At 40.0% G+C, this 17,637-nt stretch overlaps 1 protein-coding gene and 1 pseudogene across 2 annotated transcripts in view; both read left to right on the forward strand.

The window, feature by feature from the left end:
- The first annotated feature begins 446 nt into the window (after positions 1–446).
- Positions 447–17,637, forward strand: part of SGPP1 (sphingosine-1-phosphate phosphatase 1) — a 40,244-nt gene continuing 23,053 nt past the window's right edge. The window contains exon 1 of one of the 2 annotated variants that reach the window (XM_037031131.1): positions 447–1,322. In XM_037031131.1, coding sequence (XP_036887026.1) covers positions 636–1,322 — 687 coding nt within the window. In that variant the 5' untranslated portion in view covers positions 447–635. The remainder of the gene's footprint in view (positions 1,323–17,637) is intronic. The other variant, XM_037031130.1, reaches the window with a different exon arrangement.
- Positions 13,127–14,398, forward strand: LOC118976592 (actin, cytoplasmic 1-like; annotated as a pseudogene).

The raw sequence follows: 17,637 nt of genomic DNA on the forward strand, positions 1-17,637 counted from the left end.
TCGGCAGCTCTGTCATTCCTTGTGATGATTTAGTCGAACGATTCCGGTCGCGTGGTAATTACTTCGCCTTCATTCACCGTTTGATTCTGAGCCAGCAGGATATCCGGGTGCTTGGCCACTGGCACCGCCAAAGCTGGCACCAGGATCGTGTCCTCTCGGAACCAGCGTTCGAAGGACTACCGCCGGCACCACCAGCCTGCGGGGAAAAAAGGGCTTAAGTTGGAGAGGGAGGACCCGAAACCTCCCGCACGCCGAGTCGCGCGCCGCCTACTGGGTATTAAGGAGAACCGGAGGGCCGCGGCAGGGCGAGCCTCAGCACCCGAACGCGGCAGGGTGCACTTTGCGCCGACGCGCGCCGCCCGCTCCCTCCCTGAGCGACACTGGGGGGCGGGGCGGGGCTCCGCGCGCCGGCGCGTGGAGGCCGGGGGCGGTGGCCGAGCGCGCGCCGAGGAGGGCGGGGCGCGCAGCGGCTGCTGCGGCCTGTGGCGCCGTCACCCGGCAGAACCCAGCGCGTGGAGCGGGGTGGTGCTGCTGCGGCCACTGGCCAGGCGCACGGGAGCGACTCGGGGCTGTGCAGAGCCGACCTGCCCTCTTGCCACTATCCTCCCGCTCGTGGGCCGCGCGGGTCCGTTATCATGTCGCTGAGGCAGCGCCTCGCTCAGCTGGCTGGCAGTCTGCGGGAGCCGCAGAAAGTGGCTCGTTTCCAGCGGTTGTGTGGGGTGGAAGTACCGCGGAGCCGCTACGCCGCCGACCGGAGGGAGGATGAGAAGGCGGAGGCTCCCCTCTCCGGAGATTCCCGGTGCAGAGAGCGGCAGCCAGGGGCGTGCGAAGGCCCCCAGCCTCCCGGGAGCGACCGCAATCAGTGCCCCGCCAAGCCGGGCGGCGGCGGCACCCCAAACGGCGTGCGAAATGGGCTGGCAGCCGACCTGGGCCCGGCCTCGCCACGGCGAGCGGGCGCCCTGCGGCGAAACTCGCTGACCGGCGAGGAGGGCCAGCTGGCCCAGGTGAGCAACTGGCCGCTCTACTACCTGTTCTGCTTCGGCACGGAACTGGGCAACGAAATCTTCTACATCTCGTTTTTCCCCTTCTGGATCTGGAATGTGGACGCCCTGGTGGGCCGGAGGCTTGTGGCCATCTGGGTGCTGGTCATGTACCTGGGCCAGTGCACCAAGGACATCATCCGCTGGCCGCGGCCCCCCTCGCCGCCCGTGGCCAAATTGGAGGTCTTCTACAACTCCGAGTACAGCATGCCCTCCACCCATGCCATGGCCGGCACCGCCATCCCCATTTCCATGATCCTCCTCACCTACGGCCGCTGGCAGGTAAGCTTCCTTATCCTCGCCCCGCACAGCCTGGGGCTGTTAAAGTACTCGGAGTTCTCTTTGGTCTCCGTGGTTATTTCAATTTGGCCGTTTGTTCCCCTCCCAAACTTCTCTTTCCGCAAACAGGCTCATTTTAGGTTTAAAAAATTAAATGCTTGAGGAAACCTAGAGACTTAGCCATCAAATCATATTTTAATAGTAATGCCTTTTTTAGCACACGAAGTTCTAACACTGTTCGTGAGTACATACATTATCATTGGGCTTTGGCTGAGTTTTTAAACGGTTTTAATTCTCGTGCTGCACAGAATATAATTGTGATTAATTGTAATATCCTTATAATGACCTGTTAGGTAACTAAGACTCAATCTCACCGTAGTATGGGGTTCTTTCCCCCGCCAAAAAGATTCAGGCGTTGGTAAAAGTTTTTAGCTTTACTCTGAATCAGTGTTTATAAAACAGTAGTATAATTCCAAAACAAATATGGTCGATCCAGGCAATGAAGTAATGAATTTTAAACGAAAGCCACTCTTTATGAAAGTTAATGAGGAACAGCCTCAGTTCTCTTTTTGAGGGGTGTGGCTGCTAATTTTCTGGTAGAAGCAAAGTTGTGTCTTCTGGATCTCTAGTCTAGTACAGCTCCTGCATTATGATTGTTGCATTAGCTTTAAAAATTCGTAAATATATTCTTAAAATTAGGGCTCTTGATTATATTAGTGGGTTTGTGAAAATGGCAAGTATGACAGCAGGGTCAGCCTGACAATTTGGGAAGAGTAATAGTAAATATTTTATATTTTGCTCACTTTTTTTGGCCTCCCATTTTTCAGTTTTTCGTGATTCATAAATGAGGTTTTAAAACTCTTTCTTATAGATGCAAAATTTATTCTTAGACTACTGTCTTGTTTTATCTGTGTTTTAAATTGTAAGGAGACCAGTCTCTTAATTTAGGAGCCAATAATTGTTGAGGATCTAAGGAATCAGATTTTCTCATTGTGTTTCTCATTACAGCATAAAATCATCTTACACCGAGAAATACACGTTCTGTGCAAAACTTCTTTATGATTAGCTTACTTTCCCCAGATTTAGTTTCAGTAGAAATAAAATCTGGTTCCCATGGACACTTCTATGCAGTGCCTCTTTCTTACAGTACATGGGAAACATGTAATGTGCATAGAAAGAATGGCAGGGCTACGGGGCAAGAGTACCATGGACAGGTTTTCCCCCCCTATTTAACCAAAGGAGTGATATTTACAGTGATATTCAGACTGTGAAGTGGTGCTGCCTGTTTTTGTATGCATAAATATCTCAACTTTTTGTTTAATCTGAATATTTCAGAATTTAAGGTATTCATTCAGTTATGTTTGGCATGATATTCATTGGTATTGGGTAGTGATGTTTCTCTTATGTTGATGAGACTTTCAGGATTCTATAATTATAGGGCCTTTTATAACTCCTCGATCAATAGCATGTAACATGCTATTAAGATGAGCAGTCCAAATAGTTATTTATTGCTCATCATTCACTCAGAACACATACTAACACAAAGACTGATAGGTTGTTTGCAGGGTGCAGTTATCAGTATTGTAATATTTCAGGGTTATTTCAATCATCAGAATAAGTTTATCTTACAGTTTTTTAACAACCTGGTATATTTAATTCAAAGTTTGAAGAATTTGTATACTATACAGTTTTAAAATTTGAGCTATACAGAACTTAATTTCCTAGTTTCAAACTGTCACTTACAGATGTGGAAACACATATTACATTAGAATTAATCTTACATAATTAAATTTCTTATTTTACATTTTTCACTGTAAATTTAAATAAACTCCTAAATTGTATAATTGCTTATCTTTTGTTGTTTTGAAAGAAAGTCTCTTTTATATGAAAGTTACATGTTTACAGATGTTTGTCATAATTTAGTACAAAAAACAAAATGACTTTTTAACAGGAGAAAATAAAAGTTTAATTTATGTGCATGGGGAATTCACATAGATACAATAAATCCATGAAAATTCTCAAAAACAGTGAGACAACATTGGGTATATAAATCTATTTAAGCAAAGGAAAAAAAAGAAGGGGGAAATGGGGAATTAGATTTTAGAAGTGAGAATGGGCCACTTACAGGTAGTTGATAAAGAGCACAGCCCTGCCTGGTATGGCTTAGTGGGTTGAGGCTGGCCTGCTATCTGAAAGGTCACTGGTTCGATTCCAGGTCAGGGCACATGCCTGGATTGCAGGCTAGGTCCCCAGCTGGCAACATGCAAGATGCAACCAGCTGATGCATCTTTCACTTTTAGTTTCTCTCCCTCTCTTTCTCCCTCCCTTCCCATCTCTAAAAATAAATAAATAAAATCTTTAAAAGAAAAAGAGCACAACACACAGGGCAGGAAAATTCCTCCTAGGTCACTCAGAAACAATGGGACACAGGGGGTATCCAGGCAACAAGCAAGTGCCTGAAGCCCTCTTGTTTACCGTACTTAATTCAAATTAGGCTAAGGCAGATCCTAAAATCCCCTTTCTGAAGCAGGTTTTTCTGTCTGTCTCTCTTAGGTAGGAAAGGGAGGGAAGTCTTAACTTTCTGAGTTTTTTGCAGCTTCAGGTTGACATAATTTTTGTCCCTTTAGCTTCATCTTTGAAACTTTATTTATCTTAAAATGTTTTTATTTATTGATTTTGAGAGAGAGAGAAACATCATTTTGTTGTTCCGCTTACTTATACAGTCATTGGTTGATTCTTGTACGTGCCCTGACCTGGGATCAAATCTGCAGCGACCTTGGCCTATGGGGACAGTGCTCTAACCAACTGAGCTACTCACCAGAGCCGAAACTTTAAATAATAAACTTTCACATTCAAGAAGCTAAGTTGGTAGTAGTTTGCGCCATATTTTATTGATTCAGTCGTTCAGTTCTGAGAATAATTCAGTTTAAATAAACATGTTGAGTCTCATTTCAGCAGTTGGTGCTGCACATAGGCTCTCAAAGTGAGGCCTATACTGTGTGTGTACGCATGCAGTCAGGTATTTAATAAGTGGTATGTCTATGAATACAGAAGGAGCAAGAAGGGTAATGATTAGAGCAAATTATAAGCCAGTTTCTGAGTCTGTAAGGCTGTCAGTTGAGAAGATTTCTGTGTGTAAGTCTCAAAGTTTCTTTTGCTGAAATGAAGGCAGGCAGTGACATGGAACATTGTCTGCTGTTTCAACGTCTCTGATGACGTCGTCAGGTGTTCCAGTGAATTTGGCATGGCTTTGCGAAGCATCAGTCACTGACACTAAGTATGAGTTATTGTGGTGGTTTTTCTGGTTTATATTGTGTCCTTTAGTTGCCTTTGCTATTGCAGGGCTCAGAAAAGTTTTAGTTCTTAATTCCAAGTCAAAGGATGGGAGAAAAATGAAACATTAGTTTGGAAGGTTATAGCCAAATATTTAGGACAACTAGAAAATTCAAGATTCAGTCTAGTATATAGGTGAAAAATAAAACCTTAAAGGCAGTTAAGTGAACTAGACTCTAATATCCACAACTGTATATTGTACGGAGTGTAGCAAAAGTAAGTTTTTTAGTTGTATGTGAAACAGTTTATAATTGTATTATTATTTATTAATTATTGTATTATTTTCCGTAGGACCAACTGTAAACCTACATTTGCCCCGCCCTTTAGGTTCTGTGGAAACACAGTTTTCTCGCTAAAATCATCCTCATTTTCCTAAAAGTTGGTCAAATTAAGACTATTGGCTGCATAAGTCTAGTTTCAATAAATTTATCTTGATTATTTGCAAAAATTTAACAAGAATAGCAATTGATCACATAGACTCTCTTAAGTCTGCTTTGCTGGAATCTCACAAGGAATCTCCAGAGCCCCTCAGAGCAAGGAAGCCAAGCCACATAGTTGCTATCCAACTTTGCATGTTTTGCACAAAGATTTGGTGAATTCTCAAGGTCTTAAAGTCCCCAAAATGCCTTGAGGTTTTCTTTGCCATCTCTCAGGAAAGCAGCCTTTGTTTTTCACCTGGAAAGACTGCCATGAACCAAGTAAATAAGCAAGGTATCGGGTAGTTTTTCCAAATGGATGTTATCAGCTTCCAAAGTCAAAATTAATTCCTTAAAGCTTTCTAGTGACATCCAGAGTCTATATGCATGTCTCTCTCAAACTAGACATTTCACTCAAAGTCTTGGTTAATAAAACCAGTTTCCAATTGTGTCCTGTTATAAAAGAACAGATTCTCATTGAATTCATACAAACAACCACGTTGCCATGAAAATTAAATAATACTCACGGAGAGTTTCCAAATTCTGGAGGCATCAGATAGGGAGAAAATATAAAGGTTTCAATATTGCTTACAAAGGTATAATTTACCAAACTACTTTAAGAAAAAAAGTTTCCTTATATTTGGAAAACAAAAAAAAGTTTTAAATCAGCAATATTTTAAACAAAGTCATAAAATAATAGTTTAAGTTCAGTCAGCCCCACATAATCAATCCTTGTTCATCCATATCATCTGCCAGTGTTTCTATAAATCCAGTTACTCTTTAGAGTTCGATAAATCTGAATCAAATGTAAAGTTATGTGAAAATTTATTCAGCAAACTGCGTTTTAAAATAAATCAGGGTCCCTTTCATGGATCATTGAGATGAAACCTATTTGCAATGCATCAGAGTTAAATAATGACCATCTGTAAATGACAGAACTTAAAATAACATGGTTATAGATCTGATTATAATGCAGTTAACAAAGAACTTTGCTTCTGTGTAAAATACAACACTCCAACATAACAAATAGAATTGTAGATGAAGTTTTATCAAAACTTGGTAGGTTCTTGGAGATTTTTATAAAATCTTTGGAACGTTTATTTTACTATTATTCTATGTGTGCAAATATAACAAATTATTATTTCTCTATTTGACAAAGCTTCCCATATAACTTTAAGCATATCAAATAGAGCCAGTTGGTTTAAAATTTCTCTTTTATAAGGAAATAAATCCTTTAGATTACGTGGCAAACACAAGGCCTGTGGGCTGAGTCCGGCCCTCCACCTTATTTTATCTGACCCAGCTTGTTTCTACCCGGCAGCAGCACTGAGCTCCTTGCCCCTAGTTAAGGAGTAGTTACGTGTATACAGTCTTAAAATTACTTTCAGCCCTTTGAAGGCAACTTCGAGGCTCATGTGGCCCCAGGTGAAAATGAGTTTTAAACCCCTGCTTTTGATATTCCAGGGGCCCATTGGAATAACCTGAAGCCATTTCTAGGTTAAGAAAAAGTCTCTTAAAATTTAAATGTTGGGCCCTGGCTGGGTGGCTCAGGGTGTTGGATCACAGGTCCGTACACCAAAAGGTTGCAGTTTTGATTCTGGGTCAGGGCACATACCTGGGTTGCAGGTTCAATCTCCAATCAGGGTGAGTGAGGGCACATACCTGAGTTGCAGATTCAGTCTCCGATCAGGGTGAGAACAGGAGGCAACTAATCATTGTTTCTCTCTCACATGGATGTTTCTTCCCCTCCCCCACCCTTCCTTTCTCTAAAATCAATAGAAATATATGCTCAGATGAGGATTAATAAAAAGAAATAATGAAAGCCTGGTGTTTTTCTAATCAGTAGTAGTTTTGGTTTACAGTCCTGTCTGTCCACTGTGCCCCTACTGCTCATTCAGGATAGGTGTGGTCACTTATATATGCTTAGGATGCTGAAACATCTCTGGGAACTGAGTTATCTCATATATCATCCCTTTGGTTGGTAATAACTACTCCCTCCTCCCTGTCACTTAATGTTGCTACTTGAAATCTGCTCAAGATTCATTCACCTCCTACATGAAGCTTTTGAAATTAACCCTTTCTGTTTTATAATTCCTTATTGGTTCTTAAAGTGACAGTAAACCAAAAAAAAATTACTTGGATACTTGTTTAAAGTGAGGATTTTTGCACCTTACTCCCAGATATTCTGATCCATGAGGTGAGGGACATTGCATTTTGCTGAAGTTCCACAAAGGTTTTTGATGAAAAAGATGTATTTTTCTTCAACTGCTTCCAGTAAAATTAACTTTTGATGCTTAGAATAAATATTTTATATATCTCCAACAGTACTGTCTCAGCTCTTTTTGAGTTCTACTTTTTGAATCTTTTAAGGTATAATACACAAAGGAAGTTAGGAGCAGTATGCCTTAAAGGAAGTATTTGGTATTGGAAGAATTTTTTTTAACGTTACAGTGATACAAAATAGAAAGTGTAATGGCATTTCTCTAGATATTAAATAATATGATATATTGGCCAGGGCAATGATTATTGCTCTCATATTATTCACTGGAATTTTTTGTAGCCTGAATAGGGAAAATAATAGACAATAAGAAGCATTAGAATTAAGAATATAGTTCTTTGAAGAGTAGTCTAAAATAAAAATTAAGCATTCAGCCATGGCTGGTGTGGTTCAGTTGGTTGGAGCATTGTTCCGTAACCAAAATGTTGTGAATTCGATTCTTATTTGGGACACATGCCTAGGTCGTGGTTTGATCGCCAGTCCAGCAGGCGGAGTGCATGCATTCCCCTGTCCCAACGCAGGTGATCCCTGGCCTGATTCCTGGTCCGGTCATGTAGGAGAGGCAGCCAATCAGTGCTTTTCTCTTGCATTCGTAGTTTCTCTGTGTCCCTTCCTCTCTAAAAAGCAATGAGAAGAAAAGAATATCCTCAGATGAGGATTTTTTAAAAAGGAAACATTTATTTTGTATGTATAGTTGAATATTCTTTCCAGAAATAAAATCTTAATTTTAAATAATACAGCATAAGCCCTGGCTGGTGTAGCTCAGTGTATTGAGCGAGGGCCTGCGAACCAGAGGATCGCGGTTCGATTCCCAGTCAGGGCACATGCCTGGGTTGCAGGCTGGTTCCCTGCAGGTCAACTCCCAGCAGGGATCGCACGAAAGGCAACCATACATTGATGTTTCTCTCCCTCTCCTTCCTCTCTAAAGATAAATAAATAAATAAAATCTTCAAAAAAAAATAAAGTCAAAATTAATGTAAAAATCTATTTAAAAATAAATAAATAAATAATACAGCATATAATGAATTCTAATTATATACTTGATTGAATAACATTTAAAAAGCTTTAGATGAATTTCATTTATAAAAAATTAGCGTTATTTCATACTCTTCAGCCAAACCCATTCCCAACTAGGCCATATACTTTTATAATTTTTAGTAATAATAATAACAGTTATATAATATTATTAGTATTAACATGTTTTAAGGTCTTACCATGGGTCAGACATTGTTTGAAATGTCTATAACCTTATTTAGTCTACTTTTACAACATTCCAGCCTTTGGGCCTACTATTAATAACAAGATTACATATTAGGAAACTGAGGTAGAAGGAGGTTAGTTAAGTAACTTACTCAAAGTAACAGAGCTGGGAAGTGGCAGAGGCTGAATTAAACAGATAACACTCGAGAGCTTATACAGAAAACTTTTCAAATCACACTATAATTTTGAAAAGAATATTTGCAGTAATAAATATTTTTGAAATAGATATCAATGTTCTTAAAATATAAAATAGCTTTTATATACTTTAAGAAGATGATGTGTGAGGGTATGTACATATGCAATATCCACCAATATTTGTACCTCAAACATATATTAAGTTGACTGAAATCAAATGCAGATTTGATTACCCTTCTTTTTCTTCTATATTCCTGAAATAAATAAAAAAATTCAATAGATATAATGAGAGCTTTGGAAGAGAAAAGCATGTGAGATATTCTGTCAAAATACAGTTTATTATAGATAATAAAGGAAGATATCTCTGAGACCATGAAAAACTAAAAGGAAGAAAGGCAAGATGTAAGAGTTACAAAAGTAGGTCACAAATGACGAAGACCAGAAAATGCTTCAGGAGCCAAGGGAAACTGACCACTGTAGTAATTCTGGCAAGAAACAGTTTATTAAAGGTCAAATTAAAAAACAATCAGATTGTTACTACTTGATTTCTTTTTACCTAAAGTGATACTTGTGTTCAAAATGCACATTTTTTTCTGACTTCATAAATGCTATTGTTAATTATTGATTTAAAATTAATTTTATTTACTTATTTGGATATGTAATACATTGTAGAAACGTATTTGCATAAAAATATGAAGAGGAGAGTACATTTCTCTTCTTCTGTTCCACAGATAACAGGATCTCTTTTCCAGAGGGATTTACTGTTTTACTGTCTTGTTTAGCCTTCGATACTCTTTACTTTTGTGGACATATATTTATATAGTTTATTTTTCATATTGTTCTTTACCTTGATTTTTTTGTTTGCTTGTTTTTTTATTTAGAAATGTACTATAGAGATTTTCCTTTTCTTTTACTCAACAATAAATAAATACTAATTTTGTGGGGTTTTCTTTTTAAGATTTTATTCATTTATCTTTAGAGGGGAAGGGAAAGAGAGAAGGAGAGAAATATCAATGTATAGTTGCCTCTCGTGTGTCCCCCACTGGGAACTGGCCTGCAACCCAGGCATGTGCCCTGACTAGGAATTGAACCGCGATCCCTTGGTTCGCAAGCCCACACTCAATCCACTGAGCTATACCAGCCAGGGCTAGTTTTGTGTTTTTAATGCCTTAAATTACTTAACCTTTTTAATCTCCATAAAATCCTATGATTATTATCTCTGGTTTGTAGAAGAAACTGAGGCAGAAAGAAGTCAGGTAACTTGCCCTAGATGACTCAGCCAGTACCTAATGTTTATTCAAACCCAGGAGGTCTGGCTGCAAAATGACACTGTACTACTGTGTTAACACTGCTTGTCCATAGTAGTTATTGGGTTGGCCAAAAAGTCCATTAAGATTTTTCCATATAATGGCTCTAGTGGTGCTTAGTTGTCTTGAACTTCATGTGAAACAATTTTGTTAAATTGTGTTGTGACATTTGTCCGATCAGCATGCATTTTAAAAAAAATTATTTTATTGTTGTTCAATTAGAGTTGTCTGCCTTTACCCTCCACCACTCCTCCCAACCCCAGCCAAATCCACCTCCCTCCCTGCTTCCACCCTCCCCCTTGGTTGTGTTCATGTGTCCTGAAAACCCTTTCCCCCCATTGACTCCTCCCCCTCCTCTCTGGCTATTGTTAGATTGTTCTTAATTTCAATGTCTCTGGTTATATTTTGTTTGCTTTTTTTGTTGTTGATTATGTTCCAGTTAAAGACATTTTTTTAAAAACTTATCAAAATTGGTGGATTTTTCTGCAGCCATTTTAATATTGAAGGTGGAAGAAAACATGCAACATTTTCAGCGTATTATGTTTTGTTATTTCAAGAAAGGCAAAAGTGCAATTGAAACACAAGAAAAGATTTGTGTAGTATATGAAGAAGGTACTGTGACTGATCGAATGTGTCAAAAGTGGTTTGAAAAGTCTCTTGGTACTATTGAAATTTTGGCCGAATAGTTCTTTGCTGTGGGGCTGTCATATGCATTGGAAGATGTGTTTTTTTTAAATATATTTTATTGATTATGCTATTACCATTGTTCCATTCCCCCCATTCCCCTCCACCCTGCACACCCACTCCCCCATATTTCCCCCACTTTAGTTCATGTCCATGTGTCATAAGCTGTTTAGCTTCTACATTTCCTACACTACTCTTACCCTCCCCCTGTCTATTTTCTCCCCACTGTGTATGCTACTTATTCTCTGTACCTTCTCCCCCCTTCTCCTCCTCCCACTTCTGTTAGCAACAGATTGCTAACCCTCCAAGTGATCTCCATTTCTGTGGCTCTGCTCCTGATCTAGCTGTCTGCTTAGTTTGCTTTTGTTTTAGGTGTGGTTATTAATAACATGAGTTTGCTGTCATTTTACTATACATGTTTTTTATCTTCTTTTTCTTAGATAAGTCCCTTTAACATTTCATATAATAAGGGCTTTGTGATGATGAACTCTTTGAATTTGACCTTATCTGAGAAGCACTTTATCTGCCCTTCCATTCTAAATGAAAGCTTTGCTGGATAGAGCAAATTGGATATAGGTCCTTGCATTTCATGACTTGGAATACTTCTTTCCAGCACTTTCTTCCCTGCAAGGTCTCTTTTGAGAAATCCGCTGACAGTCTGATGGGAACCCCTTTGTAGATGATTGTCCCCTTATCTCTTGCTGCTTCTAGGATTCTCTTCTTCATTTTAATCTTGGCTAATGTAATTCTGATGTGCCTTGGTGTGTTTCTTCTTGGGTCCAACTTCTTTGGAACTCTCTGAGCTTCCTGGATTTCCTGGAAGTCTATTTCCTTTGTCAGACTGGGGAAGTTCTCCTTTATTATTTGTTCAAATAAGTTTTCCACTCGTGGCTGTTTCTTTTCCCTTCTGGTGCCCCTATAATTCGGATGTTGGAATGTTTAAAGATGTCCTGGAGGTTCCTAAGCCTCTCCTCATTTTTTTGAATTCTTGTTTCTTCATTCTTTTCTGTTTGGTTGTTTCTTTCTTCTTCTGGTCAACTCTATTGATTTGAGTCCCAGTTTCCTTTCCATCACTCTTGGTTCCCTGTGCATTTCCCTTCATTTCACTTAGTTTAGCCTTCAGTTTTCATCTAATTTGTGACCAAAATCAACCAATTCTGTGAGTATCCTGATCACCAGTGTTTTGAATTGTGCATGTGATAGGTTGGCTATCTCTTGGTCGCTTAAAACTATTGGCTCTGGAGATTTGATTAGTTCTTCCAATTGAGCCACGATTTTTTGGTCAGGTCGTGGGTGTTCCTGAAGGGCGGAGCCTTAGGTGTTCACTAGGGTGGGTCCTTAGGTGTTCACTAGGGCAGGTCAACCCAGGTGGCTTGGTTGTGACCCTGTATGTGGTGGCGGGGTCAGAGAGGGAACAATGGTGCTTGCTCTGCTCTCTCTCGGATTTCAGTCCCCTCTGCCACTTTCCACAAGCAATTTGGGCCCTTCTGGTGCTGGTTCCCCGGGTGGGTGGGCTTGTGTATGTTCTAGGACCCTGTGGGTCTCTCTAGTGAACTCTCCTGTGAGGCTGGGAGTCTCTTCCAGCACCTCAACCCCTGCAAGATTTTCTAATTGGTGCTTTTAGGCTTTATTTCCCTGTGCTGGGGCCCTGGGTTGCGCAGTTGTCTCACTGCCTGTTTTTTGCCTGGATTATCTGCATGCAAATGTGTGTCTGTGGTCAGCCAACCGCCTTGCGAGCCTCACTGGGTTTGCTCATTTCCTCCCTGTGCCCCGGGTCTGCCAGCCACTGCTTTTTTCTGCTGGGACCCCTCTCCTCTGGCTACCAACTCCACCCCTCTTACTGGTCTGAATGAATGGTTCATTGTTGTTGGACTTTAGTACAGTTCAATTTTCTGTCTGTTCTGGTTGTGTTTTTGTTTCTAAATCTTTGTTATCCTTAAATTTGGTTGTGCAAGAAGGCACAGTGTTTCCATCTATGCCTCCATCTTGGCCAGAAGTCCTGTATTAGAAGATGTTTTGCAGCATCCCTGGCCTCTACCTACTATAAGCCAATAGTGGGAGATAGCCAACATACTCAAAATATCCGAATCAATAAAGTTATTGTGAAAATGAAAAATGTAAATGTATCTTACTTTACAGAAAAAAAATAATGTACTTTTTGGCCCATCTAATAGTATAGAATTAGTAGAGAATTCTAGGAAAACTGCTAAGACTTTGTCTACCCACTGGCACAGGCCTCTTGCCTCTACCACTCTTCCATCTTTGCTGGTCTACTCCACCTCCAGCTTGCCGTGGGTGATGATACTGCTGCACTTGTGGTCAACAATGGCTCCAGCATGTGTAAGGCCAGCTTTCCCTCCATTGTGGAATGNGTAAATGTATCTTACTTTACAGAAAAAAAATAATGTACTTTTTGGCCCATCTAATAGTATAGAATTAGTAGAGAATTCTAGGAAAACTGCTAAGACTTTGTCTACCCACTGGCACAGGCCTCTTGCCTCTACCACTCTTCCATCTTTGCTGGTCTACTCCACCTCCAGCTTGCCGTGGGTGATGATACTGCTGCACTGTGGTCAACAATGGCTCCAGCATGTGTAAGGCCAGCTTTCCCTCCATTGTGGAATGCCAGCTGAAACCAGGGCATGATGGTGGGCATGAGCCAGAAGGAATCCTGTGTAGGCCATGAGGCTCAGAGGAAGAGAGGCATCCTGACCCTGAAGTACCCCATTGAACGTGGCATTGTCACCAACTGGGATGACATGGAGAAGATCTGGCATCACAGTGAGCTGCGTGTGGCCCTCAAAGGAGCTCCTATCCTGCTCACCGAGGCCACTGGAACCCTGAGGTTAATTGTGAGAAGATGACCCAGATCATACTCAAGACCTTCAGCACACCCACCATGTATGTGGCCATCCAGACCATGCTGTCCCTGCATGCCTCTGGGTGCACCACTAACATTGTGATGGACTCTGACAGGGTGACCCACACTGTGTCCGTGTACAAGGGCTGTGCCTTCCTTCATGCCATCCTGCATCTGGACCTGGCTGGCCAGGACCTGACAGGCTACTTCATGAAGCTCCTTAAGGAGTGTGGCTACAGCTTCACCACCACAGCTGAGTGGGAAATCATATGTGACATCAAGGAGAAGCTGGGCTATGTTGCCCTGGACTTCGAGCAGGAGATGACCGTGGCTGCATCTTCTTCCTCCCTGGAGAAGAGCTATAAGATGCCCCACTGGCCAGCCATCACCATTGGCAACAAGAGGTTCTCCTGCCCAGAGGCCCTCTTCCAGGCTTCCTTCCTAGGCATGGAATCCTGTGGCAGCTACAGAACTACCCTCAACTCTACCATAAAGTGTGACATTGACATTGACATTGACTTCTGTGGCCGGACCACCATGTGCCCAGGCATCACCAACAGGATGCAAAAGGAGATCACAGCCCTGGCTCACTGCATGATGAAGATCAAAATCAATGTGCTCCCTGAGTACAAGTACTCTGCGTGGATCAGTGGCTCCATCCTGGCCTCCCTGTCCCCCTTCCAGCAGATGTGGATCAGCAAGCAGGAGTGTGACAAGCCCCGCCCCTCCACCAAGCACAGCAAATGCTTCGAGGCAAACGGTTACTTAGTTGATTCGCTCTTTCTTTATAAAACCTAATTTGCACTGGCAGAAGCAGAAAATGATATAAGATCCATATGGCTTTGTTTGTTTGATTTTTTTTTTTTTTTTGGTGCTTGACTCAGGATTTAAAAACTGGAACGGTGAAGGTGACAGCAGTCTGTTGGAGCCAGCATCCCCAAAGTTGTACAGGGTGGCCAAGGACTTTGATATTGTACATTGTTCATTTAAAAAAATTTTTTAATTTAATTCTTGTTCAAGTACAGTTTTCTGTCTTATATTTCCAGCCCCATTTTTTTAAATAGTCATTCTAAATATCCGTGAGATGCATTGTTACAGGAAGTCCCTTACCTTCTCCAAAGATACCCAATTCTCCCTAAGAAGGGCCAGCCCTTGCCAGCATCCACATAGGGGAGGGATGATAGCATTGTTTTGTGTAAATTATTTAATCCAAAATTTTTAATCTTCACCTTAATACTTGTCCTTTTTGTTTTATTTTGAATGGTCAGCCATCATGACTCCCCCTTTTGTCCCCAACTTGAGATGCATGAAGGCTTTTTGGTCTCCCCGGGAGTGGGTTGAGGTGTGGGGGTAGCCAGGGCTTACCTGTACACTGACTTGAGACTGGTTCACACACAGTAAGGAAAAAAAAAAAGAATTCTAGGAGAGAGATTACTGGGTCAATGTGTATACATTTAGAACATTTAGAGCTCTTTTATGTATAGACAAAAATGCTTTCCAGAAAGGTTGCATCAATTTTCATTAAACTAGCAGTGTATGAACAAGGCACATATATCATTAGTGTTTCATCCTTGTCAAATGTTGTTTACATATATACTATTCATTCCTTGAATTCAAAATGTAATTTTGGGAGGTGTCTGCCTTTGTCCCATATTTAAATTACTCTGAAATTTTTTAATTCTAGTAAAAATAGTTTTTGTAATTACTTTAACTTCAAGTAATTTTATTGACTTCTTTTACTAACTTCTATGAATATCAGTGGAAAATACCATAATATAAAAAATAATTCTGATTATGTGTGATAGATAGTTAAGGAAAGCATATCAGTGAAAATAAAACTGTTGGGTAGAATAACTGAAGGAAATGTTTAGATAAGTGTTCCTGTAGCAGGATATGCAATGAAAAGATTAGGTGGTGGTGTGAAGTTCAAAGCATCTAGGAGGTTCTGCGAACTGTTTTGGGTTTGGTAAATTTTTGTGAACTTGAAAATAATGTGAAGACTTGCAAATTTTTCTTTCTCTTTTGATGAGATCTGAAGATTGAATTTAAGTGAAAGCTTATTTGAGGAGATACATAAATTCAGCAGATAAAGGTCAACATTCTCTAAGAAAAAGAAAACAGAAACTAGGAACTCCTACCAAACCTAAATTATTACCTGTAATAATTTTACATGATTACCTATTTGTAATGATAAAAGCATAAAGTATAAAGTAATAAGCATGTTAAACTGTAAAAGGCATTAGAATAGACCACTAGAATATAATACTAAATGTTATTTAGCACTCCCTGGGTCTCTTTCTTCATCTGTAAAAAGAGGAGTGTGGAATTAATACTTTTAAGATCTCATATCTCTAATGAAATCAAATTTGTACCTAGTCTTTGTTATAAGAAAAGCCTAATTAAAAAATAACTGAGTGATAATCTGCTTGATCCTGGGGATACAAACAACATACTTTATACATGAAGGTCAGCTTAGCATAGTGGTTGAATTCAGACTCAGTAATCAGACTTTCATTGTTTGAATCTCAGCTCTGTAACTCAACATATGTCTGTCCGATCTTGGGCCTCTCCTTGCCTCAGTTTAATTTAAATTAGAATATCTACCCCATAGGGTTGTTCTGGTGATTAAATGAGTTAGTACTTGTAAAGTTTGAAGCATAGCACCTGGTACACAGTAGTTGTATGTTAAATAAAATTATTTTATCTATTAACATTTCAGTAAAGGAAAAATCCACATTCATTTCTTCTAACATCTACCTAGAATTGAATTTTGGCTTTAAAAATTCTAGCCAGTTGGTCTGTTTAACAGGTAGAGAGAGATTAGGTAGAACTTTAGGTAGAGAGAGAATAAAGTGGAGGGCAAATGTGTACAAATGTGAGAGGGAAGTTGGTCAGATTTCTACGACGGAGGAAAAGGGGAAAGACATCGTCCTTCCTAGTCTTTCTAGTTCTGACTTTAAAAAATGGAAGCTAGGGCTCATACAGAATTGCTATATTTGACAATAGGGAAAAGACAGAATTTGAGTTTTCTATTATAATGTCTTTGCATTTTGGAAATTGCTGTACCCAATTGCTCCTACTCTACTTACTCTTCCAGAGTGCCCAAGCAGCTCCAGAAGAGCTGTTGTCATCCCAAACTGAATTTGCTCCCAACCCCGGGAGGTTCAAATAGGGATTTTTGAAAAATAAATCACCACAGAATCCGCACTAGGCACTAGAGAAGTTTTCTGGTGCCTTGTAACAAATAGGGCTAGATTATCCAGTAGACAGGCTTAAAAATTATTTGATAGGTTGTAATTGAAATGAATTAATGAATTGAAAACTGCATGGGAAACGGATTTACTGTTTCTTGTGTTTTTGCTCTGGTTTCTGTAGAGATAGTCAGGAATTTCTTGTTCTTAACTATCTGGGAAACTGGTCTGCCTGCTGCTCTAAAATGATGTAACATATAGCCTTTGTCTTTCTTTCCTTACAAATCCCTTCTCTATGATAGGAATTGAGAAATGGATCCTATTTTGTTAACATAAGGCTACATCAACTAGTATGGTAGTAAGTAGCACTTTCCTTATTATGATTTGGAATATAAAATGTGTTTAAAATTATTAATATTTATGCGACAAGTTCTATTGTTAAACTGATACTTGTGACTTATGTTTAGAAGAGGAACAGTAAGTAACTAAGATGGCATTAGATGTGAAGAGGTCAAAATAATAGATTAAGTTGAAAATGTTTCAGTTCACATTTTTATCATTAATATGTACATTAAATGACTGGGTATAGGTTACTTTTTGTTTTACCTATTTGAACCCATATATTATTCTACATTAACCTACCAGTGTGGAAAGTGCCATGAAGGAAAACATGCTATTTTGATTGCTTTTTTTGTTTTGTTTGTTTTTGCCTTCAGTATAGCAAATACAGTTCATAATATGCTGATTGTTGTATGAAAAAATGTACACACACATACACACACCTCTGATCATCTAGTACTCAGAAGGCTAAGAATAGAAGGGAATCTCCTTAACGTGATAATGGGCATTTATGA

Source organism: Sturnira hondurensis, unplaced genomic scaffold (assembly GCF_014824575.4).
Source record: "Sturnira hondurensis isolate 20B ecotype Veracruz unplaced genomic scaffold, ASM1482457v3 Scaffold0021143, whole genome shotgun sequence".
NCBI lineage: Eukaryota > Metazoa > Chordata > Mammalia > Chiroptera > Phyllostomidae > Sturnira > Sturnira hondurensis.